At 31.9% G+C, this 27,500-nt stretch overlaps 1 protein-coding gene across 12 annotated transcripts in view; it reads left to right on the forward strand.

Moving 5' to 3' along the window:
* The window catches only part of Pcdh15 (protocadherin related 15), a 1,628,869-nt gene that overhangs the window by 1,128,166 nt on the left and 473,203 nt on the right, over positions 1-27,500 (forward strand). For all 12 annotated transcript variants that reach the window (XM_048807407.1, XM_048807408.1, XM_048807415.1 and 9 more), the window contains one exon: positions 17,168-17,328. In XM_048807407.1, the coding sequence (XP_048663364.1) occupies positions 17,168-17,328 (161 nt within the window). The remainder of the gene's footprint in view (positions 1-17,167; positions 17,329-27,500) is intronic.

Genomic DNA, 27,500 nt, shown 5'->3' on the forward strand with positions numbered 1-27,500 from the left:
ACTCAAATTAGTGCCTGTGGTAACATGAGATGAAGTGCAGGTGTAGAGTATTGGACGATCAAATGGGTGAAGTATTTAATCACTATGACAACTGTAGTAGTTATGATTATATTTGGTTTCCCCTGACAACCCTAGAAAACGTACATAAGGAAATTCTGAAATTAGCAGCTACAAAATACAATAAGAATGCACACGGAGAGTCCAAAGTTTCCATGGTAGCATTGAAGGAATCCTGCATCTTTCTGTAAATGTAGTTTCAGAGACGCAGGGCCATGTGAATTCTCAACCTTTTCAGGTTTCTTAAGCCAAATAAATGGCATTGAAAAATAGTATTGGGAAAGAGGGAGACATTGAGATAGGAGATAGAAAAAGAACATTGTGAACCTCTCTGGCCACTAAAGGTAGACTTATCTCTTTCTCTAGGCTCTAAATAATACACCTCTGCTTAAGAATCTTAAACTAACTGAACTCAGACAATTTGCTCACAAGCTTATGGTGCCTCCTCTTTACCATCTCTTATTGCCATATAGTCCCATAACAAATGTAAGCTCCCAGCCCAGGTGGAAATATAAGCTGTTTCAAAACATGATAGCCTATATACCAATATAAATATAAAATGTTAAACTCTGTTGGAACCGAGCTTGAGAACAGGTACAGGAGTGAATTATAGTAGAAAATGAAATATGAAATATAAAACTTGCTTAGGCTGAATTTCTTTTCATGAGTGCATTTACCCTGGATTCAGAGTGTAATATATTGATAACACCCTGAACAATGGTATTCATAGACTGCTAGATTGGCTAATTGAACCTAGGTCTTCATAGTAGCTTATGGTTAATGAGGTCAAGACTGCCTAAGCTTTCCCAGCATGTTACAAAATAAGGTTCTCAAACTTTAGCAAGCATCAGAATCACATAGATGAGTTTTTAAACCAGGTTTCTGGACCCCACCCTATGAGTTTCTAATTCAGTATTATAAGGTGAGCAAAATAAAAAATATGAATTTCTAACAAGCTCCCAATTGAAGCTATTTCTTCTGTCTAGGGACCACATTTATTAGAGATATTGCTATAAAGCCTAATTGCATAAAGTGACGTGTGGAGAGAAGCAGTGTCAACTAGAAGCAATGTCAATGTCATCAACAAGAAGGCTCCATCTATATTTACTAAAGCAGAATTTGTAATTCTAAAAAGATCCCTAGGTGATTCATATGTTAAAGTGTAGAAGCACTACTTTAGAGAAGTTTGAAGGCTCAGGGTGATGGAAATGTGGAATGGGTTTCTTTTTATGTATAACTTGATAAACCATTTCCTATCATACCTTCAAGGGTGGCCAGAGAACACATACTGCAACAAGATTTAGCAAGTATTTTCATTTTCATGCAGAGTTCTTCAAATTTATGCTGTTCTCTGCAGATTAGGGATGGTAGTGAGGGATACTATAATGGAATGGCTATCCTGATCCCAATAGGAATAAGGAAATGACATTATATATAAAGTAATTGTAGTGACAGGGATGGGCATAATTTTTAGGCTGAACAAGACAGCCTTACTAACATTGACCTTACTACCTGTTTCTGACTACTCACTATGCCAGCAACAGAGACCAAATTTGAATCACTAAGATTGTATTGTTCCCATGGGAACCAGCTGGCTTCCCAGTGGCTTTAGACTGTCCTTTATCATGGAGGAAAAATACATTGTCCTCATAGGAATACATATGTTTCTGTATGGAAGCTGTCTTCACAGCTTCTATCTTATTCAACATTCATGTGCTGAGAGTGTCTTTTTTGGTGCTTCTTAGCAATATATGGATGACAACATTATTTCCAACACAAGGATTTATTTTAAGGCAAAACAATGATAAAATATACATAGCATATAGTTTATTATCATAAATATTGTGGGTGTGACATTCAGAGCCTTCATGTATACTCGTATTGTTGAGCAACCATTACCACTATGCATATCCAGAACTCTCTCCACCTTGAAAAACAGTCTTTACCTGTTAAACAGTAATTTCCCATTATTCCTTTGCTGAGACACTGGAAACCATCATTTTATTTTGTTTCTCTCTGATTCTGACTACAGTATTTACCTCACATAAGAGGAACAGTACAGTATTTTTGTGTGTGTGTGTGTGTGTGTGTGTGACAAGATTATTTAACTCAGCATAACTTCATCCATGTTGTACCATAGGTCAGGGTTTCATTCCTTCTATATATGTATATATTACATTTTGCTTATCCACTTATCCTTGAGGGGATGCTTCAGTTGTTTCTGCATTTTAGCTATTGTGAATGATGCTTCTACAAAGATGAGTGTATAAATACCTCTTTAAGGTTCTGATCTCAAGTATTGTGTGTGTGTGTATGTGTGAGTGTGTGTGTATATTTGTACACAAATGAAATTGTATGTATTCTATTTTTAATTGTTAAAGGAAATGGCATACAATTTTCCACAGTGATTCATACTTTTACTTAATTTTAGTTTTTATTTTTAAATGCCACTTGATAAAAATTGTGTAATTCATGGTGTACAACACAATTTTTATTGAATATAAATGGTAATAGCTAAATCAAGCATACTAACAATTTAATTACATTGAATACTCTTTGTGTTTGGTAAAAACACTTAAAATCCATTCTCTTGGTAAGTTTCAAGTGTGTCATATGTGATTGTTGTTGTTGTTGTTTTGTATAGTTATAGATGGACAGCATACCTTTATTTCATTTGCCCATATCCAAGCAATACTAAGGATGGAACCCAGTGCCTCAAAAAAACCAGACAAGCACTCTACCACTGAGCTATAGCCCCAGCCCCCTCATATATTGCTATTAACAATACTCACAATGTTGAACAATAGATCTCTTGAATTTATACTTCACATCTAACTATAATTTTAGGCCACATCATTTTGTGTTCCCACTGACAGTATACAAATTTCCAATTTTTCCAGATCCTCACCCACACTTGGCATTTTCTATTTTATTTTTTCTTGTAATATTCATTATAATGGGTGTGAGATGGTATCTAATTGCAATTCTTATTGATTTTCTCTAATGAGTAGTAACATTCAATATCTTTTCTTGTGTTTATTGGCTCTTTGTGTATCTCTTTTGGAGAATGTCTATTCAAGTGTTTTATCCATTTTTGAATCATATTATGTTCCTTATTGTTGAATTTTAGAAATTATCTGTATGTTTTAGACACTGATGTCAAAAGCATAGTGGTAATAACCCATATGTAGAAAGTAGACAATTATTTTCTGGTAGTTTTCTGTCTAATATTGAATTAATATTCTATAAAGTTGATAAGAATACTGACTAAATTATCTATCAATATTGGATAAAGTTGAATAACCTCCCTCTCCCTTAAATTCAATATATTTAGAAAACCATAAAGATTCCGCACACACACACACACACACACTAAAAAAAAAAAAAAAAAAAAAACTCTTAGAACTAATAACTGAGTTCAGCACAGTGAAAGCATACAAAGCCAACTCTTATGGTTTAGATATGAAGTATCCCCCAAAAGGTCATGTGTGAAAAAATACAAGAAAGTAGAGAGGTGAAATTATTAGGTTATGAGAGTTTTAACCTAATCAGTGTATTAATCCCCTAATAAGAATTAACTAGGTGGTAGGAGGTGGCTGGAGGAGGTGGGTCCCTGGAGCATGCCTTTGAAATATATCTGTGTTGTTGAGTGCAGCTTTTCTTTGCTTCCTGGTACAAAGTTCCCAGGTGTTTTCCTCTGCCACAACTTTCTAACATGATGTACTGCCTCACCTCAGGCCCTGGGGAATGGAGTGAGCTATCTATAGACTGAGATCCCTGAAACCAAAATCTTTTCTTCATCTAATTGTTCTTGTCAGGTCTTTTGGTCACAGAGACAAAAAAAAAAAAAGCAGACTACAGCACCAAAATATAAAAATCAGATGAAGTTCTATACACTAATAATGAACAATTGAAAAAATATGTAAACAACTCAATTTGCAAAAACATCAAAACAAATAAAATCCTTACCAATTAATTTAACCAGGGAGATGAAAGACTTGCACAGTGGAGATAATAAAACATTTCTGAAAAAAATGCTCTATGTTAAGTCCTTAAATTAGGTTCTTCAATGTATAAAAAACTTCTCACTTTCATCACTTTAGAAATCAAGTGAATAAAATAATTTCTAAAAAATATCTTGAATAAGCTTATTTAATTTGATTTTTTTTAAAAAAGGAATAACCTGTACTATGGAAAAGGAATAAGATTTAGAGAGTTTATTTCATTTGTAAACTTCAATTAGTGAAATTCAGTTAGGTGTTTCAACTTATATGATGAGCCTATTAGAAAACTTATTATTTGTGTATATTATGGTTCTTAATGATCAAATTTAAGCCTATCTATTTTTCTATTACAGACACTGTGAGAGAAAAATGACAAAATTTGCTGTGTTAATACTTATCCATCTTTATATAAAGAAGCAAACACTGTTTAAGCACAAAATATTTATTCAGAATGTCCTTCAGTTAATTATTTCCAGAGGCAAATTAGCTATTGCAATAAAATATTTTTACAATGTATTTCCAGATGACATTTATGATAGTCACAAGACCCTCAGACTTTACCGTTGACCTATTTTTTTTTAATTGAAGAACATTGTCTTATTGCTTAGAGTATTTGTTTCTTTGACTAATTTTAGAGGTGAGAAATTAGGTTTAATTTTAGATTTATGACCAATAAGAATTCTAAAGGTACTGAAAAGTATATTGCTTCAGTATACTGTAGAAAGTAAAATGTTTTAAGAACCTTATATACAAATTAAATATGAAATTAAAGAAAAATTGGTAGGACTACATTATGTCCTATCCTGCTTCCTAGAATATAAAACTTAGTGTTGGTTCAAGTAGAAACTCAAAAATCATAGCAAATAAGTGAAGTTGTTGCAAGATATGCTCATAGATCTATTCCTGAAAAATAAATCCACCCCAATTTTTTATGAAGTTAGTAAATAGTATATGATTTACTTACTTTCCCAACATTTGAGAGTCCACTATGAATCAGGGATTTCCAAGGCTCTAGAGCTAGAGCAATATGAAGGAAGATTATTTCCTTTATGAGTGGAACAAGTCAGATAATAAATAAATCCATATGACCTGCATCATTCACATCTCTCTCGTAGCTCTAGATTCTATGAAGGCAATAGTGAAGGAGCATCTGAGTTGTGGACTATGAGAGATGCAACTCTATCTCAGTGGCAGACAAAGTGCAGGATGAAATAGAAAGATCAGGCTCCCTGGGCCAGAGTAGTGTGCAGCTCCAGCAGATGTGACCTGGGGCCAGATGAGTGACAGTATCCCATCCCTGAAATTCTCTTCCCTATGAGTAGATAGCTTACCAGTACCCTAGCATCCTGAAACTAATGAAGATTTTTTGGACTCTTTCATATGTGTAAAATAAATAAATAAAAGCCTCCTATTTTCATACTGGAAAATACAGAGTGATAAACAATACTGTGAGAACTTACATTTTGTTTTTTCTTTTCCTTTTCAAGCTCAAATGCTCACCCATGCCATATAGTATCATAGAGCACATACTTTAAAAAGTATCAAGTATTTTCTTCAAGCATAAAACAAAACAACAGGGTCTGGGGATATAGCTCAGTTGGTAGAGTACTTGCCTCACATGCACAAGGCCCTGGGTTCAATCCCCAGAACACACAAAAACTCTGACATGACGTGTAAAAGTTGCTTATAGTTACTCTATAGGAACCACCATTTTTAATTCCAGATTTGCTTTTCAATCATCAGAAAATGATTTCAGAAAACAAAAAAAAAAATTAGATAATTTTTTTTTAAATTTTAGAATACAAAAGCTGAATTGTCAGCTTCACTACTTAACAATATAACTTTGGTAGAATTAAACAGGTTAAAAATACACTTTCATGTTTTATAATGTCAACCAACAAGATAAAGACTAAGTCACCAGAGAGGTTTTTAGAATATAAAGTTTCGAATCAGTCATTTAATCAAATTTTTTTGTAGCCTTTTTTTTTCTTTCCCCTCTCTTTTTAATCCTTCTAACTTTTTAAAATATATAGTACATTGTTTTTAGGTATCTCTAGTTACTCTACTTTGAAATAGCACACCAAAATTCTTGCTTCTATCTAACCATAAATTAGTACTCATTGATCAGCTTTTTCCCATCTTTCCATCTATCTCCACACCCTCACACCTCTCCAAGCCTCTGGTAATTTCCAGTCTGCTCTCAATTTCTATAAGATCAACTCCTTTAGATTTCACATATGAATGAGATCACAAATACTCACTATTCTGCACCTGGCTTATTCTCTTAACAAAGTGGTCTCTAGTTTCATGCATGTTGTTGCAAGTGACAGAACTCTATTCGGTTTTTATGGCTGAGTAGTATCCCCTGGTGAATAGATAACTTCTTTTCCTGAACCATTCATCATATGATGAGAACTTAGTTTGTTTCTGTTTCTTGGTTATTGTGACTAGGACTGAAATGACACAGGATGCAGATGTCTCTTCAACTGCTTTCATTTTTACATGCCTTCTCTTATTTCATTCTCTTAGTGATCCTAAAGTAAGTGAGGTGCTTTTATTTATTTTCTTAACATGTGGATGTCTGTGCTTGGAATGTTGCTTATATTTTAAATAATATTAAAAATATTTAAGTAATACAATTAAAATCAAAATTATCATTGACAGGAAGTTCGAGTTATAAATCTTGTCATTCTTGTTGTAAATGTAGGAAATTTGAAAAATAAAGAAAAGGTCCTTAAGACTCCTAAAGCTCAAGTAGTAAAATCAAAAAGTAATAAATGGGATGAATTCAAATTAAAAAGCTTTTTCTGAGCAAAGGAAACAATAAAGTTAGGAGAGAGCCTACAGATTAGGAGAAAATCTTTACCACATGCACTTCTGATAAAGCATTAATCTCTAGGATATGTTAAGAACTCAAAAAACTTAACACCAAAAAAGAAAATGACCCAATCAATAAATGGGCTAAAGAACTGAACAGACACTTCACAGAAGAAGAAATGCAATGGATCCACAAATATATGAATAACTGTTCTACATCTCTAGCAATTAGAGAAATGCGAATCAAAACTACTCTAAAATTTCATCTCACTCCTGTCAGAATGGCAATCATCCTGTTCGAATTCAGGCAACAATAAATGTTGGTGAGGATGTGGTGAAAAAGGTACACTCATACATTGCTGATGGGACTGAAAATTGGTGCAACCAGTACAGAAAGTGATATGTAGATTCCTCAGAAAATTGGGAATGGAACCACCATTTGACCCAGCTATCCCACTTCTTGGTTTATACCCCAAAGGACTGAAAATTAGCATACTATACATCAATGTTTATAGCAGCTCAATTCACAATAGTTAGACTATGGAACCAACCTAGATATTCCTCAATAGATGAATGGATAAAGAATATGTGGTGTATATACTCAGTGGAATACTACTCAGCTTTAAAGAAGAGTGAAATTATGGCATTTGCCATAATTGGTTGGAGTTTGAGAATATCATGCTAAGCGAAATAAACGAATCCCACAAAATCAAAGGCCTAATGTTTTCTCTAATATTCAGATGCTAATTCACAATAAGGGGGGGGGGCACTAGGGATGAATATCACTACCATAGATTAGGAAGCAGGAAGTGATGGGAGGGGAGGAGATGGGATGTGAGAATAGGAAAAATAGTAGAATGAAACAGACATTATTACTGTATGTATATATGAGACTACATGACCAATATGATCCTGCAACATGTATACTCAGAAAAATGAGAAATTATATCCCATCTATGTTTATCAATGTGCATAAATGCATTCTATTGTCATGTCTAGCTAATTAAAACAAATAAAAAATTTTAAAATAATAAAAAACACTTATATTTATTCTGTGATTAATGTTCTATTAACTCATAAATTGAACAAATTTAATTCTTCTACTCTGTTTACTCTATGTACAATTTTTAATAATTAGACTCCTGTAAACAGTTTAAATTACAAACTCTTCAAAATTCTGAAAAGGTAAACTAACATACTTAACAGACTTATTTCAGTATCTTTTTTTTTTTTTTGGTTAAAGTTATATGGAAAAGAAGTTTATTTTGGCTTAGCTCTAATCCAAAGTTTGTAGTATTTGACCACAACTTTCAATTTAATCAATCACATTTATCAACTTGCTAAATTAAATTTTTTAAAATTTTTAAATAGTCTGTTGTTTGTTTGTTTGTCAGTTTACTTTTTTTCCTTTTTGCAATATTGGGGATTAAACCTAGGGCTTTGTGCATTCTAGATAGCATAATAGGCTACCTCTGAGCTACCCAGTCCTTTTTAGTTTGAGACAAGAGTCTCACTGTGTTGCCCAGGTTGGCTTCAAATTTATGATCCTCCTTCTACAAGTTCCCCAAAAGCTGGGAATATAGGCTAGCCATTACCATGTCCAAATGAAATACTGTCTAGAGGTTAAATCAAATCTTGTATTTTAAATTACATTTCTAACAACAATAACAACTTCCTCCAGGTGATTTTTCACTAAAGAAAGTGAATTCACACTTACAAGTGAAGTTTTTCAGTGAACAGATTTTCAGTGAAAAAAAATTGGGATCTTGCTAGAGATTTTAGTTTATTGATTCCAGAACTAAAGTAGCCAGCATTTGAAGTTTCTAATTAATTCTAATGGAGACAAAGGTTAAGAGGTTGAGCCTCTTCATCCAGTAGAGTTTTTGACTTCCATATTTTGGAATCAATCAATATCATATACACATCTTAAAATAGTTCCTTCAACAATGTTTTCTTTTATTTCATCCTGAGATTTGTTTTTTGTTTGTTCGTTTGTTTTGTTTTGTTACATAACTGGCCTATTTCCAATGATGGAGGAGAATTGAGGGTCAGAATCCTTCTTAAACCACCTTTCTATAGCCATCAAGTAGGAAAAAAAATGGTGAGGTCATTTTAAAATTTTTCCTCTGCATCAATTTGATGGTATGAAAATAATAAAATCTTGTGATCTTCTGAGGACATGAACCTTTGTCATTTTCATGGGCCTATGAATTGGATTTGTTGTTGTTCACTTAATTGTATTTAGTCTATCGTTATTGGTTGGTCCAGCTGATACCGTAAGCAAATACTAATAAGAATTTAGACCTCTATAATATGAACATCTTTGATATTAGGCTGTTCACTTTTGCTTTGTCTGGAAAAAAAATGGCCTTTTGCTTCATGGCAAATTTTCAGTGATAGCTATGAATAACCAGTTGTTCCTTTCTGTTTAGTGTTTTTCAGGTTCACAGTCTTATATTTTTGTCAGATTTTACGTATGTTTTGAATTTCTTTTTAGTTGTAAAGAAAGTCATATTACATATAAAATACTGTGTATGATGTTTATAATTTAATGAAAAATAATCAATAATTCCTGTATATGCTTTAATCTATATAAATGACCAGTAGCAGTAGGATGGAAAGTATTATTCATTGAGTAACTCTGTGCCTCTACTTAACATACATCATTTATTCCTCATAATAGCCCACATTGTAGATTATAAGAATCTGGGAAACTTGCCCAAGATTATAGAGTTAGTATGTTGTGGCGCCAAGATTTTGAACATAGATCTTTGACTTTAAAGCCTGTACTAATTCTCTATTGCTACATAGCAATATTATGAAAACTTAGTGCCTTCAGTCAGCATACATTTTTTATCTCATAGTTTCTTCTGGTCAAGAGTTCAGGCACAGCATCTCCTGGTCTTCTGCTGAGCCTCACAAGATTATGATAAAGGTGTTGACAGGGTTGTAGCCTAATGTGAGACATGACTAAATATCCAGTTTAAGTCATTTAGGTTGTAGGAACAGATCTGTTCCTTGTGGTTATAAGACCAAAGACTTTGATGTTTTGTTGTCTATGAGTTGAAGATTAGTTATCCTGAATCCCTGAAGGCAGCTCACAGTTCCTTGACATATGTGCCTCCCAATTTCATTGATTGCTTTGTCAAAGTCATCAAGGAAGAGAGACAGACAGACAGACAGAGAGACAGACTCAACAACAGAGCTAAGAGCATCTCATGTAATGTAACCATGTAATCACTTAAAAAGAAACACAGACTTCCCGTCATCTGTGCCATATGTTTTTGGGAAAAGAAAGCCATAAGTCCTATCATTGTCAAGGGAAGGAAGTCACACATGGCATAAAGCCAGGAGTTGGGCATCATATATATATCTTAAGAGGTTGTTCACCATAAACACTTTTTGGGTTTTTTAAACTCATGACCCAGCTTCTGTGTTTAGCATTCTTTTCTCTGCACAGTGGAAAGAAGGTGGCATGGTTTTTCCATGAGACATTAGCTCAGTGTGTTCACTTTTTAAATTGATGATCTCCTAAGAGATGATCATCTCCCTAAGATGGTCTCCATTATTATTTGTCTGTCTTTAATATTCACTATCCTCTTTTATGAGTGGAAGCTATAATGTCAGAGGTTATATCTTTATCTATATCTCTATTTATTTATTTTATGGGGATATTAGTTATAGGGTTAGGTCATTTGTAATTACATTGTATTATTCTCCCATATTTTACTTTAGAATCATTTCCATATGAATCCATTTAACTTTTGTTCAGAAAAATTATATAGGATGTATTCTAAATAGTCAATTTGCATATCTACAGGATTTTTATATAAGTTTACAAAGAACTAAATGCATAACTAATAAGGTTTTCATTTTTAAGAATATGTTTGCACCTTTCCAATGAAATAACAAGATGTGAAGAAAGAAGATCTAAATAGTGATGAAAGTAGAACACAGTTTTATTTATGGATCTTCTTTTACTGACTAGAAAATCTTGGTCAAGTCATTTGAACTCTAGAGATGAAGAGAGGTGGAGGATTACCTTTCTCTCTCTCTCTCTCTCTCTCTCTCTCTCTCTCTCTCTCACACACACACACACACACACACACAAACACACAATAATGTTGTACAGAGATTCTAATTCTATTCTCCTAATTCTATGTTTTTGATTCAGTTTTCATTGGATACATTACATATAAGCAAAGAAAATATAACCTCTTTACCAATATGCATATTGTGTACACATTTTGCTTAATTCACAGTATAAAATAGATATTAGGAACTGACTAAACATCAAAGTATTTATATCAGTTCCTAAAGGAAAAAAGGAAAAAAAGATAGAAGAAAATCCTCTATTTCTGAAGCTTTATACTTGGAATTTTATGAAATGCTTTATATATACATGATCAATTTTATCATTAAGAAAAAATAAATCTAAAAATATTGTTGAGTGGGTTAAGGACCTGTGATAGAGGACTTATTATGTAGCATGTGTGAGGCTCTGGGTTTGACCCCCAGCCCATGAAAATAAATAAATAAACAATTTTTTAAAAGAATATTTCACCTAAAAAATATGAACGAAGTTCACATTAACAAAGCCTTTCATTTTAATTTTAATTTTAGGGAAAACATAATTTTGCAAAACAGCATGCTTAAAATATTTGTGAACTTTCATTTAAACTATTGACTTGACGATTTATCATTTTTCACCTTTAGCAAGAATTACATGTTATTAGTATATTTATAGCATTCAAATTATAATCCAACCAAAATGTGTGTTTACTTCCTTCATGAAAGAGGCATGATAAATCTCCTGCCAAAAGTTTTCTAAGAAATCTATATATAATAAATGCATATGTATAACCACACTACACAGTTTCTATCTTTGTAAACTACAAAGTGTGAAAAATCAAAGAAGAAAGACTACTTCCAGAATGATCCTGAGAAGTTTCAATAAAAACAAGGATCTAAGCATAAGAATATTCTTGTTTAAGCCTGATGACCTTTGAATCTAAATATCACTCAATACCAACTACATAATGTTCTTCTCAGATTAATCTCACTGGAAAACTGCATATTACCTACATTTTCACTTTTTAAAATTTTGTTTTGTTTTAATCAAATAAGTACATTTAGAAACTTTGTTTTTGTTGGCAGGCAGTAAGAAAAAGCAATAGATGCTTTTGGTTATGTAATGTAAGTTACCTTCTTCCATGTGGCTGTAAATGGAGAAACAGTTGACAATTAATGGAATCCATATTGGCTATACACTTTTGAATAATTAATTGTTTAGAGGACCAACTAGTGGGCTCTAGGCAGAGAAAAAAAATTTAAGAATTTGGAATGAATCCAATCAGTCAATTACTTGCTCTCTCCGTAGAACAGACTCTTTCAGCTTCATTGAATTAGGTTAATTAGAAAGGCAATGGACCTTCCTCCCCAACGCCACTTTCACAATATTTTTAGAGATTAATGCGCCTGTTATTTAAAGAAGCAAATAATTTCTGCAGGAAAATACTGAGTATGAAATTATAATTTATAACACACACATATATTTTGTTTTATAATATACATCATATGTATATATTGTGTGATGTGTGTATATATGTGTGTACTTGTGTATGTCAAACATACATACACACATACATGTATCCTAACAGATTCAAATACTCCTGGGATGAGTAAAAAGTATTCAGTATAAAACTATCTTCTAGTATCAATGTGTAATTGTTGGCTATGATCCCTTCTAGCTAAAACTTAAATCTAGTTTGATATTTGATGAAAAAAATCAGAGTTGTCTGAGATTAGAATTGAAAGAATGAAGTCACTCTCTGATATCTGCAATCCTGGATGAACTGCATGGCCATGGACGTATAATGCAGGAAGACCTTGACAGAGGGTTCTCTTTACAAGTATATCTAGTGGGAGTGATCCTTCCCTCCCTCCTAACTTCCAATAATAATTATTTTGGATTTAAATATTTTAAGTCCATATAAATTTTTTCTGGCTGTTTGCCACACCTAAGTGGTGACCAAACATGTTAACCATAGCTTTGTGACAGGAACAGTAGATTTGGTGTGTAAAGACTTCTGTGACTTATTTTGCTTTAGCTTTTAATATTTTTTGTTTCCAAAATGGAGTTATGACATCAACAACAATAACCATTACTCACATTTTTAAAGTTCTTTTCTGTATCAGAGACTACAATCAGCACTTTGTATGAGTTATCGCTTTTAGTATTCAACAAAATCTCACCAATTCTTTTTTGATACAAATTACCTTATGTATAATTGGTAAGTAGGAGAAGGAAGTTGGAATTATGAGGAAGCTGTATTGATTCTTAACCTATTTTCCATTAAATTTATGTTTTGACACAATCTGTAAAAGCTGTTTTTCCTAATTAAAAAAAAATTTTGCTATGTAAGAAGATCTTAAAGGGAAAAATGTGAAAATCTATAGGTGCACCTGTGTTTAGTGAAAGTCTTCCTGATTGGCTACATGAACAAGTATCATTGATAATAGGTTAAACTCTCTAGAGAGTCTGGGAGTACAGATCACTGAGCTGCAGATTTATTTGTCTGAAATAAAATAACAGACTAATAAAGATTGATGACATATGAAGTTTTCATTTTTTTCTTTTTACTTTCTATTTTTTAAATTTAAAATAACTTTTAAATGACTCATAAAAATATAAAAATGTACATGTTAATGGTAATTGCATTACCATATAATGTTTAGTACATGTATGCATTCTAAAAAGTTTAAATCGGGTTAAACATATCTAATTAGTAGCAAGTTATTCTCCATTATTTGAAATAGAAACACACATTTCAATAACCGTGATACATGCCTAAAATACCACTAAAACATATAACCGTGCTAACATTTTTATTGTAATTATGATTATTTTAGTTTTTGTTATTATTCTAGATATAAGAATACAGGTCCTTCCCAGGAACGTATATATGCTATTATAGTAGGGATACCTTTTCAGTTATGGTACTGATTTCATATAATGAGAGAATTGTGGATAATCTATCCTTTTTCACATAGCTGGAAGTGAGCAGCAAGGATGGATTCTAAGCATATCAATTCTAGAGTCAGCTGTCTTAACTCATGTGATATAAATATAAGTTAATTCAATTTCTTTGTCCTAATAACCAACACTTTTGTTATGATGAAAGAAAATCTTCATGTAAAGGGAGTCCAGTCTTTGGTATCACCTATTCTTCAAGGCAGGTTTCTTCAAGGTCAGCAGTGATTGCTTCTATTATTTATTTATTCATCTATTTCTGAGAATGTATTTATCAAATGAAAGAAAAAAAATAAATAATTGGGTAATAAGGAAGAAAATGCAAGTTATATAGATATAACTGAGGAGAGAGGAAGAGAATCCCATTAGATTTATTTTAATCCCCTTTCTATGTGGAAGGCAGGCCACAATGCCTAGCCATTACATAGCTGTTACTATTTGACAAATTGTCCCTTTACTGAGTGTGGAAAGCCTATTTGGGAGATTCTGGGCAAATGAATGACACCTGAAGGAGCATCTGTGGCTGTTCTGGTTCAAGTCCAGTATTTCCTTCTATGTACTAATTGAAGCTTTTCTCTTTATTCCATTTCTCCAAGAATTTTTTTTTATTATTACAGAAGTCCTACTCTATCAAATTAATTATTGTCCCGAGTCCTGTTTTTCCTCATTTCAACTCTAGTTTCAGTTGATTGCCTTATTGTCACAGAATATGCCGTTTTATCCCTATAATATTAGAAACACTCAGCTGTCTTATTTGTGTTGCACTGTGTATCCTATCTGTCTTTATATTTAGACTGAAGTTAAGGCTGGGAATGTAATTTAAATATCACATGTGAAGGATTAAATAAGAGGTTTTGTTTAGAGGGAAGCTTGCAAGCAACAGAGGAATTAAAGGACCACATTGTCCTAATATGCCTAGGTTATACTGCTGGTCAGCTACTCACCTGCACTGGGTTATAACATTAGCTGCCCAAATCTAGACATTTGGAAACCTCTAGGAAGAAACATTCCCCATCCTAGGGTGGAAAAGGGTGATAAGTTTCTGGTTTAAGATTAAATTCAGCTTGGATGCTACCTGTTTTTCTAATCACAGGGGTAAATAGGCAGAAGAACAGGGTTGTCTAGGCCAGAGGGTGGACACCTAGGTTAATCTTAAAAAAGAAACATTGATCCTTGCAGTAAGCGTGAATGATCCTTCTTCTTTTCTTCGACTATTGATCTAGGGCAGTATGGCATATGAAAGTCTTGAGAGATTTTTGTCAGTATGAATGGTGAGAATAAAAGCAAAAATCACATAATGTTTTTCTTTTTAGCTTAGTAGCAGTAGAAATACTGCTGAGTTTCAATCATTGAAGGATATAGTGGAGTTTGGAGAGCAAGATAAATATTTAAATCTCCATGAAATTTTCAAACATAATTAAATAAATTGTAAGACCAGATAGAATGTTTTGTTTCACTGCTTTCGTAGAAGTGAAGATTGGTATTACAATCCTTTCTATCTTTGTTTACAAAGGAGAGCTCAATGCCTGTGCCTTGGAGTTCCCATTTGGTATACGTGTACATTACAGAGAAGCTTGCTGCTGCTATTCTTACTCACTGAGTCAAAGCATAAAAATTAACATGAGTTGTTTTGCCTACTATGTGTTTCTCTTTTTTATCAGAAAATAGAGTTCCTTTTTTTTCTTAATTACATCTGGAAGCTGACTGAATAATTTTTCAAAGATGAGTTGTATAAAATATTTGCAAATATGTGTGTACTGGGGCCCTGAGCATATATTTGGACAGACTTACAGGTCAGAAAATGACATCAACATCTGACTTGTACTTTGGGGTGTATTGTCTGAAGGTTATTCATTTACCAGGTAAGTCATAAACTAGTAAGACAGGTTTCACTCAATATTTACATTTTTTACATGCCAGTAAATAAAAAACTAAAAGGAAAATTTCTGTCATTTAGAAAGGTATATGTGTATATGTGTGTGAGAGAGAGAGTTAGAGTTTAAATATTATTTAGGTTGGTGGATCCATTAAAAACATAATGTCTTCTTATAAAATTTCTTAGAAAATTCCTGGAAGTACAATAGACAGTTATTTTTTATTTAATTACTTGGAATATCTTACAAAGAAATTCCCTTTCTTTTTTGTAGCTATGTAACCAAATAACATTTGAACAAATTTATGCCTAAAGAAAACAAGGCTCTTAGATTTTCCATCATATTCTTTAAGCCAGATTCATATTTATGGATTATCTATATATCCTTGTTTGCTATTCTAAGGCAAGGAGTTTTATAGATATTTGCGATTTATCCTACTGTCTTTAGGAGAGTACATTTTTATTTGCATAGCCACATCCTTTTTATAGCCATAAGTTTAATAAAATGGATCAGTTGAAAATGATTGCCATAAGCCATAGGACATTATTGTTTGGGAAAGAGATCATTGCTAGGGCTGGGGTTGTGGGTGAGGGGGATGAGATTTTAGTTACATCAATGCCATTTACGTTCAACTTGTAAAATGCTTGGAATCTTTAACAAGTAGGAAAGATCAGAGACTTACTCTCTTTTCAACTCTTATTCAAGAAGTGTCTACAATTCAGCCTGCTGAAAATATAATAAGGAAGCTTCAAGCATCAAAATGTTACATTGGAATAGCCTGTTGTTCTAGTCGAGTACCCCAGACATGTCTTAAAGAAGAATGGCTTCTATTGTGTGTCTGCACACTAGTTTTGTCTTTCACATTAAGATTTATGTTTTATGGATTTGCTTTAAGATAAAAGAAAAAGATGCCATTCTCACCCTTGGAGACACTGCTGCTGCTTTATCTCTTCCGTTTTCTTCCTCTATCTTATTTTCACGATATCTCTTTTCATATCAGAAGTCTTACTGAGTGAATTGAAGTATCAGACTGTTATTACAAGCATTTCCTTTTGTTCAGGATAAAATTTAATGATAACTCCCGTGAGAAGTGATGGACAGAGAAGAGATGAGATTCCTGTTAAAAGGAAACAAGAAGTAGATGATGAAACTCACCAAGTGTTTGAATCTCTTCCTCCCATCTTCATCTCCCCACAAAATCATTTATAAATAGTATAATGAAGGTATTTTTTTGCCTTTTTGACATTAGAAAGTTTTCTATGTTAGATGTACAGTTGAATATTTTATGCTTTAATAAGTCAGCTGCAGTTTAAGAACATAATCTTTGCTAAAGAATGCATATGCATAGAATATGGTTTCAAATAACTTTCTTTGGTTTGCAGGTACGATTCTGGTGGACAACATGCTGATAAAAGGGACTGCTGGAGGACCAGACCCCACCATAGAACTCTCTTTAAAGGACAACGTGGATTACTGGGTGTTGTTGGATCCTGTTAAACAAATGCTTTTCCTGAACAGCACAGGCAGAGTTCTGGACAGAGATGTTAGTGTTTGTTTGTTTATTTGTTTTTTTTTTTTTAATTTTGTCCCTGTGTTATAACTTTATTATCATTTAACTGTCTACATATGTTTGTTGATACAATTTTGATTTTCTTTATGTAATTTAAGTTTATTTCCTGCATATTTGAACATAAAAAAAATCAACTACTTGAAAGAACCATGAGAAAGGAAAGGAGCATCTGTGTCTGAGAGAACCATTAAATTTCCCTTTTAAGATCCTGGAAGCTTGTCAGATTTCTGAACAAGAAGAGAATAGAATGCATGTAATATGGAGGTGGTAATGGCAGAGTAGGACAGGCATGGCTATAATCCACTTCTCTCTAACAATGGCAAAGTATAACAATGCCACACAGCTGTGGCATTGAGGACAGAAGTTTGGAGGGTGCCCTCATAGTTACTGTCTTGCAAGTTCTAAACCTTGGTAAAAGGATTTGACAATGTGCTTATGCGGCTGTCAGAAGAGCAAAAGAAAGTGAACAAATTTCCTGTGCTGTCCTAGTCGAGTAGTTCTCTAGCAGCATGACTTAAGTATTTTGTTCTTAAGAACAGCTAAATTATCAAAGTTGCTCAATGACTCACTTTTGAAAAAGATGGAAAAAAAAAAAAACTTGAATAGATTTAAGTAGCTCCTTTATGTTACTCTGTTTTCATATGCATACCCAGCTTTCTTGTGGGCAGAGAAGGGAAGTGAGGGTGAGTGGATCATAACCAGTAATTAATGGATAGGGATCTAGACATTTCAAGAGTATGTCTAAACATGCCTACCCCCAAATTCCCAGTTTATGGAACCTAAACATCAGGTTTTCAGTTTAATGAGCCTGAATTACCTCACATCATTGGTCAGCATTTACAATCCACTTTACAGAAAGTTAGGAGAAGATGATTCCTTAATCTTCATGTCTAAAATGTGTCAGTTTATCCCTTATTTTAATGTGGATTACTATGTCCTTTTTTTATTATTGGTTGTTCAAAACATTACATAGCTCTTGATATATCATATTTCATACATTTTATTCAAGTGGGTTATGAACAGGGAGGAAGAGCATGAGAAGAAGATTAACACTATGTCCTTTACTACTCTGAATTTTTGTGAATTTCCAATTCTGTAGCCACAGTGCTATCAGCACATCATTCATCAAAGTGCAAGGCCTTGTATTCTGAAAATCCTTAACCCAATGCACATGTGTTTTGTGCAAAGCATAGACCACTGCTGCTAGACAGTTAGTGAGGTAAATTAGTGCTTTTATTCCAAATCTAATTGCAACTGAAAATTTTTATTTTATGCAATTTTAAAATAATATAAGCATATGGAAAACATATGAGAAAATAAAAAGCTTATGTGTGAATTTTTTTTTTTTTTGCCAACTAGGGACAATAACATTTAGTATTTATCCTACCGCATGTTATTTTAAGCATACATGTACATATATTTAATACTAACTAATTATAATTGGATTATACTGTAAATTACACTTTCAGCCTGATTTTCATATAACTTGTGATACACATACTTCCATGTGAATGAATGTAAACTTCAATCAACATTTTAATAGCTACATAGTTTTTGTGGAGAGAAAAATTAGGGATAGTGTGTGCGTGTATCCCATCCTGGCTATATTTCTTAAACCAATCTTTTATTTTTACATCAAGTTTGTTTGCAGTTTTTAGTGATTACAAAAATGCCAAAGTGAGAATTTTTGTACAAGCATCTTTATACACTTTTTCACTTTAAAAAACAATGAAGATAAGCTCACTTACCTTCATTAAATTACTGGTATAGTTAATTACATGCAGTTGACTAACCGATAAATAATTATATCTACACACTTACACATCAACACTGCTAACTTACTATAATGTATGAAATGAAATAATAATATTGTTTAAGCATGTGAAAATTCGCTCTTCTTGAAGAGCTGTTGTTTTTACTTTATTGTATTGAGTTGAAATAATGTGTTTCTTTCTTGGTTATTTACCTCAATGATCCTAGGTCACAATGCTTTCTAAGAAAACAAAAACAAAAAAACAACTAGCATGTAATTCATTTGAGAAAAGTATGAGTGCCTTTTTCTCTTATATAGACTGCATTTATAAATAGTGCTCTTCAGTATGAGCATAATATATTAATAGTATAATATTTACATACATATATTTACATGTGTTAAATTTTATTTAATTTAAAATATAAATAATTAATTTATTTAATTCAAAGGCTAAATATTAACAAGTTATACATTATATTATTATGAATTAATACCAAACTATTATAGTTTCTATTAAAATATAAGGCATTTACCTGAAATATAATCCTTTGGGTTGTGGCCCATATTCTTTGGACTATTCATTTTAAGGACCGTAATGAATCATAATAAAAATATGAATGCTCTGAATAGCCAAACAGAACCAAAAATCAGGGTTTAACCCTATGAACAACAGCCTAGGCTTCATATTGTGATCACCAAATTAGAATTTTTTTTAATATTTTTGATTTTGAAAACTGTTCCAGAAATTGTTTAGTGCAAAATGTTCCACTGAGTCCTTGACATACAGTGATTCTTTTTAAAAATATTATTTTAATCAAAGATTTTTAGCTTATAAGGAAAGCATAAAATGCCTTAAAATGAACTCAAGTTTTATAGGCAGAGAATATTAAAATATCAACACAATAGAAAGAAAGTCAATATGTTTTCAGGAGGATTGAAGTTTACCAGGGTCAGAAGAAAGACTGCAATATGTAGACTCGCTGTTTTGTGTGTATCCTCTATTCTTCTTCCTGCTGACAAGATTACACTTATAATTTTTGAATTTATTATTTTTTCTGTCATTTCCTTGTTTTAGATTTGACTGTAGCTCTTTTTGATGTTCACTATACCCCAGTTCACTAACTTTTTGTTTTTAGATTGTTACTTTGTACTAATATGGGGTACAGTGTGACATTTTATACATGTATGTAGTGTGTAATGATCAAATCAAGATAATTAACCCTAATTAATTTTTTCATCTTCTTATCATTGCTTCAGTGGGAGACTTTGGAGCTTCTCTCTTTTAGTTTTTCATAAAATACATAGAAGGGTATTGTAAAATATAGCCATCTTATCTTCTTCAGAACTTATTACTTCTCTTTAATTGCACCTGGATACCTGGTATCCAACTTCCCAGAATGTCCTCTTTCCTCCTTATTTCCCAGCCTCTCATAATCACTATTCTATATTCTCATTGACTTTTATTTAAGCACCCTCATTTGAGGAAAACATGGTATTTGTCTTTGTCTGACTTACCATAATGTTCCACGTTTCCATTCATTTTGCTACATATGGTGGGATAACATGTTTTTGTATGGCTGAATAATATTCCATTGTGTATATATGCCATGTTCTCCCTACCATTCATCTGTTGATGAGCATATTTTGACTCCAGCTATTGTAATAACAAACATCGATTATGTACTTTTCTTCATTATACTGGAATATTTCTCTTTGAATAGATCCCTAAAAATGGTATAGTTGGATCATATGATAGATCTATTTTTAGTTTTTTGAGAAACATATGTTCTTCTTATTAGGTGTTGTAACATGAATGAGGAGAATTTTCTCTTCTCATTCTTGCATGCATTTGTTTCTTTTTGGCTTTTTGATAAAAGCCAGTGCAACTAGGTTAAGTGATACCTTATTGTGTGTTTGTTTGTTTTTGTTTTGTTTTGGTACTGGGGATTGATCCCCAGGGCACTTATCCACTGAGCCACATCCCAAGTCCTTTTTAGACAGGGTCTTGCCCAGTGCTTAGGGTTTCTCTAAGTTGCTAAGGCTGGCTTTGAAATTGCTGTCCTCCTGCCTCAGACTCCCCCACCTCTGGGATTACAGGCAAGTGCCACTGTACTTGGCTCATAGTGGTTTTGACTTGCAATCCCCAGACAAGTATTGAAATTAAGCACTTTTTCATAAATTTGTTGGCCATTGGAATTTTTTCCTTTTAGAAGTATCTGTATCCTCTATTTTAATTGTGCTGTCTTTTCACCCTTTTGATGGTTTTCTTTGCTGAGGAAAACCTTTTAGTTTGATATAATTCCATTTGTTTGTTTTTGTTTCTATTTCCTTTACTTTTGAAGTGTTATCCAAAGAAAAGTGTTGCCTACATTTATGGCTTAATATGTTTCCCCAGTGTTTTCTTCTGGTAGTTTTAATATCAGGTTTTGCCTTGCAGTCTTTGATCCATTTTGATTTACCTTTCTATAGGTTGATTGGGCTCAAGTTTTCCACTTCCACATATGAATATCTAGTTTACAGACTGACTATGACCATTTGTTTTCTTTTTTTAGCCAGGGAAGGAAACACCATCTAAATAGTTATTGGCTGGATACAATCATAGCCAAAGAAGGAGGAGGGAAGTCCCAGGTAGCTCTATACTTAATTGAAACTGCACTTTGAGGAACTCTTAGTGGGACTTTATTTTCAAGGGAAGACATCCAAATTATGTTTTCTATAATTTATTCATTGAGGCCATAAATGATCTATCATTTGCACAATTATGGATGCATATATAAACAAACAATATAAACCAAAATATTTTAGCATTAAATGTTAAAAAATAAAATAATAAAGTAAATATTTTCATGAGAAGTTCTGAGGCTAAAATTAAGACATAAAAATATCAAGCTTCAAATATTTTATTCAATTATAAAACATTTTATGAAGTTGTATGACTATGAACTATTTGGGAATTTTCAAGTTTGGTCCATAAATCTTGCCATTATGGTTGTTTTTTGTTCTTTATTTTTATTTCTGTTCAGTAAAGTTACATAAATTTATTTTACATAAAAAGGCAAGCCTAAATAATCAATAGTCAAAAATGATAAAACAACCAAAATGTCCACTGGGAAAATGAATAGTCTTGTAATAAAGGAACGTGATCACGTAAGAATCTTTAAAATACCAAATGTCTCTTATGGTGAATATTCTTTAATCACTAACTGGGCATAAAATAATTCTACTTAATATACTATCAACAATTAAAATAATAGCAATAAAATATGATTCCAGTACAGTATTTTAATAGCTATATCAAACTCTGTGCAAAATTAAAAAAAAAAACTTGAATATTCAAAAATTGTGTTCATGGTAGTACCAAATGTTTTAACCTGTCGTCTTTCAGAGTCTAAGCTGATAGCTGCATAAAGAGCTTTGACCAATCTCCCCAGTCCACTATTTAATGACTAAGTTTAGTAGGCTTATCTCCCTGTATCTATTAGCATAACTTTAGTATAAATTCCCTTAGGTCTCACTTGGAGTTTGGGATAATCTCTTAATTATTAACTCAACCATCATTCTTGATTTAGTCTGTTCTAGATTCAGTCCCCGCAAAAAGAGTTCTGACCTTGTCAAGAACTAACCTTTCATTGCAAACTGTTTTATTTTGCCCTCAAAGTTTTCTATAGTCAAGTCATATTCAGTCTTTATCATTTCTTTTACTTAAAAATGTATACATTACACTAAGAAAACTGAATTTTTTTTTTAAATAATATTTATTTATTTATTTATTTTAAGTTTTTGGCGGACACAACATCTTTGTTTGTATGTGGTGCTGAGGATCGAACCCGGGCCGCACACATGCCAGACAAGCGCTCTACCGCTTGAGCCACATCCCCAGTCCCCTGAATTTTTTTTGTTAATCTTTTTTTTATTGGTTACTCAAAACATTAAAATGATCTTGACATATCATATATCATACATTTGATTCAAATGGGGTATGAATTCTTATTTTTACCACGAGTACAGATTGAATTTAATTGCTTTCTCCTAAGTACAATCTAGGATTTTGCTTTCTTTTGAACTTAGTTTTGAAATCACCTTTGTCTAGTAAAGTAAGTTAAAAGTTATCTACTATCAAGGCATATCTTAAAGGGTATTTTATATAAAAACCTACTCCCTAATAGTAACATTGATATGTCATCTCTTGGTCTATATTCCATAACCTTCAATAGTCTTTTATTGTACCTTCAACATAATTTTTTATATTCATTTAATATCAATTTTTAGGAACTGTTTTAGTGTCCAAGGACTAGGTCATATTAATCTAATCCCAACCAATATGGAACTTTGCACATAACAAATACCTACTACTAAAGAATAAAGCAAACTGAATATCTATTTAATTTATTATGAAAAAACTATAAGTTTTTCTACATATTGCAATATATCTAATTATATTCTGTGATCATTTCGTTCTTCTCTAGGCCTTTTCTGAAAATAACCTGTTATTCAATGTGAAAATTAATTTGTTAAGGATGTTCACATTTCTATCCAGTCATTTAAGTTTACTTTTTCATTGAAAACAACATTTTTAGAAAACACTGTGTCTCAAATTCTTTTACTTTCTTCCATATGTAAAATAATGAAAGGTTCTTCATTTTGTAAAGCTAGTAAATACAAAGAAAAATCATGATAAAACCACTCACTCCTATACAACATACTTTGCCTAGGTTTTATTAAAAAAATGAATTCTTATTGGTTTGCTCAAAAATTATCCTTCTCCAAGTAATGAGCTTCCAATTCATTAAGCCTCCTAAATAATGTGGTTTCTAGGAAAAACTCAATTCACTTTAAATTGCAGAAGAGTGTTATAATCTACATTATTCACATCAAAATATCTCACTTTGTATATTAAATAGTCTGAGAAACATAACATTTTTTGTTCTTTTATATTGCAAATTTTTTATGTATTTTTGGAAAATGTCTTCCTAACTTTACCCTCCCAGAATCACTTTTTAAAGATAACTTTCATTAGCCATTGATGTGTCATTCCTGATACATATATCAAAACCTTTACACATACATACACTGATGTTTGAATATGCTAGTTTACTTTCAGAGTTTTATGTTTAGCATTTATTTTGAAATTGCAGGACAATGTGCATTTCTACATATATATGAATGGTTATTGTTTTAAAATGATTACCTGAACATGATTCATATATAGTTTTTTTCTATCTTTGTTTCATGAATGAAGACATTTAAAAGAATTTAAAAAGATAAAATTACTGTGACCTTTTCCACTTATGAAAAATAAACTAAAATTTCCCCCAACACATTCCTAAGCACTTTGGCATCTCTAAACTCTAATTGACTTAGGAGAACTGTACTTGCTGTATCTTCTTATACAGCAGAATAGAATCTATTCCAATGTAAAATTACACTGTGTTCTATATTAGCCACAGGGAATTCTTAACTGCAGTATAATCCTTTGTGGCTGGGATTTATTGCCTGCTATGTTCCATCTATGCTACTAAGAGTTGCACAGGGAGCTAAAGTTGAGAGTGTCAACAACTCTAGGTGACCTAGTTATGTCTAATTTATAGGTACTTAGCATGACTAAGGGGGACTCAGTGCATACTACAGTTGATCCAGTTTGAAAAGACTGTGACCTTTCTGTCCCAGTGCAACCATTCAATGTAGAATTAGAAGTAGAGATGGAATGGTTTTATATATCTCTCTTGAAATGTTTAGAAGAACATAATTCACTTGATTGTTTCCAAGAGTTGTGCTAGGGGCTAACAGCACAAATATTTATTCTGTTTTACTTTACAATTAAAATATATAGAACCTTTTAAAAAACATCTGTTAGTGCAAATGTTTTTAAACTATTAGTAAAGATAGAGGTCATTTAATTCAAATTATTTCCCAAAATCTTTTAAGATCTAGTCTTTTAAAATGGTCTTTTATCCTCTCGCTTACATATTTTCAGTGATGAAGCTTGCTTGATAGGCTAGTACATTCTATTCTGTGCTACTTTGGATTAAGAGAAAACCTCTAATCATATTGAAAGCATATGCTTTGAGTGCATTATATTCATTGTTCTTATTTCTGTTCTCTGAAACTATAATAAAGAAACTATTAGTTTTTTTTTTTTTTAATAATGCCATCTAGTTATCTGGAATTTTTTTCATCATTCTCAAATTTTATAATATATGCTCAGTGTTCAAACTTCACTTCCTCTAGTGAGCCACCATATTTGCACCTATATTTGTGTTAGGATTCAGCAGCCATTTAAGGTGCTGATATATAAAATCAGCTTTTAAACATCAAAATTTTATTACATGTTTATATTAATGTTCACACTCATTTATTATATTTGAGAGATTACATTATTTCTATAACAAATTAGAGGATTTATGTTTACTAATATAAAAAATTATCATTTTAACCTAATACTTTTAATTACTAAGATAACTTTGAGCCTTGCCTTTTGTTATTGATGTTTACATATATGTACACATATGTATTCTTTTAAGCTTTGTGATTTCACAGATTTTATACATAACATTATATTTAATTTTTAAAAGTGAAATGAGGTAGAGATCAGAACAGAACTCTGTGGTATCTAACTAGAGATATTCCTCTATATATTAATTATGCCTCAATTTATTATTTCTAAATACAGTAATTCAGGCATGTACAAATAAACTATCTTTTTTTAGTGAACATAAAATATCTTTAAATTAAACAATGCATTTCTTAAATTTAGGTGCAGTTTCTGCAGTATTTTTCTCATTTGTAAATGTGGCACGTGATATTTTTAATGAACCGATCCCAGTGGTCATTGGTATATTTTTAATTTGGTTTAATCCAAATATCTAATAATTTATCTTATATTCCAAAATTATTAGCTGCTATTCATGTATATGTTTGGTAGTTATCAGTTCATGAAAATTATCCTAGACTTTGAAGACTAGTGGAAAATAAAGAAATAGAATGATTGATCAATGGGTACAATGCTATTGTTTAATAGGAGGAATGAGTTTTGGTATTCTACGGCCAGAAGGGTAAATTTATTGAACAATAATGCATTGTATATCTCAACATAGTTACAAAGGATCTGAATGTACTCACCTAAAGAAATGATAAGATAAAGATAATGGAAGTTTATCTTTTTAGATATAAAAATGTAGTTTATATTCATCATATGCTTTTATGTGCTCAGTTGGTATAATACCATGTAATATTTACAGTTCTATCATATTAGTGTAATTAATATCCCTATTTTTAGAGTTCAACAAACTCAGCACAGAGAGGTTTTTTAATTTTCCATGGATCATACAGTTAGTAGTTTCTGGAATTGGAATGAGAAGCCAAGTCATATGACTCTGATAACATCCACTCATCTGTCCTAGGAACAATGCTAGTTACTGGACATAGTGACAGCTATTGGTAGAACAAAGCCTAAGGTTTTATGAGACAAAGGACACAAACTGAACTAAATATATAAAGTATATAATACTCCAACTTGTGGATGAGAAATGCAATGTGGAAAAGTAAATAATGGCAGAGGAAGTTGAAAGGGAAAGGCAGGCTGGAGACACAGTATTTAAGATGGTACAGTCCAGATATGTTGTTGCTGGTTTTTTTTTTTTGTTGTTATTATTATTATTATTATTATTATTATTATTATTATTATTATTTTGGTATGAGTGATAGAACCCAGGGGTGATAATGCTATCCTGATAAAACTGAATTATTTAGAGAGAGTTTTTTTTAAGCTTAAGAGATATTTGCAATCACAAAGAAAGAAATATTTTATAGTGTTCTGCCTCTGACTCTGGATTCAAACATGGCAGGTGTTCATCCCAGCCCCACAGGGACCTGAGTCAACAAGTTCCACTTTAATGACACTTTCTCCCTTCAAAAAATTTATCATAAAAAGTAATTAGGCAAGTGAGCATATATTTATATGGAGTATGTATTGAAATATTGTAATATTATTTATAATGACAAAATGGATAGTTTTAAATCTCTCATTCTATTATTTTAAATAGCATAAATTAAGCTACAAACTTATAATGGAGTACTGTAAAATTGTATAACATAACTTTATAGTAGCATTACATAAAACTGCTTTAGTAAATCTCTATTAACAAACAAGATATTTGTGTGTGTGTATGTGTGTGTGTGTGTTTGTGATGGGTATATATTCGGAAAAGGAAAAGATGAATGAAATGAGCATGTAACTGTGTTGAGTGAGAAAGTTTGGTTGGGTTGTGAGTGATGTTTCTTCTTTTGACTATATTTTAATATTTATCAGTAAAGAGCATATATTATAATAAAAATTTACATGAACACTAATATTTACACAAACTCTTTTATCCAAGGCTTTATTTATTAATGC

This window comes from Marmota marmota, unplaced genomic scaffold, assembly GCF_001458135.2.
Source record: "Marmota marmota marmota unplaced genomic scaffold, marMar, whole genome shotgun sequence".
NCBI lineage: Eukaryota > Metazoa > Chordata > Mammalia > Rodentia > Sciuridae > Marmota > Marmota marmota.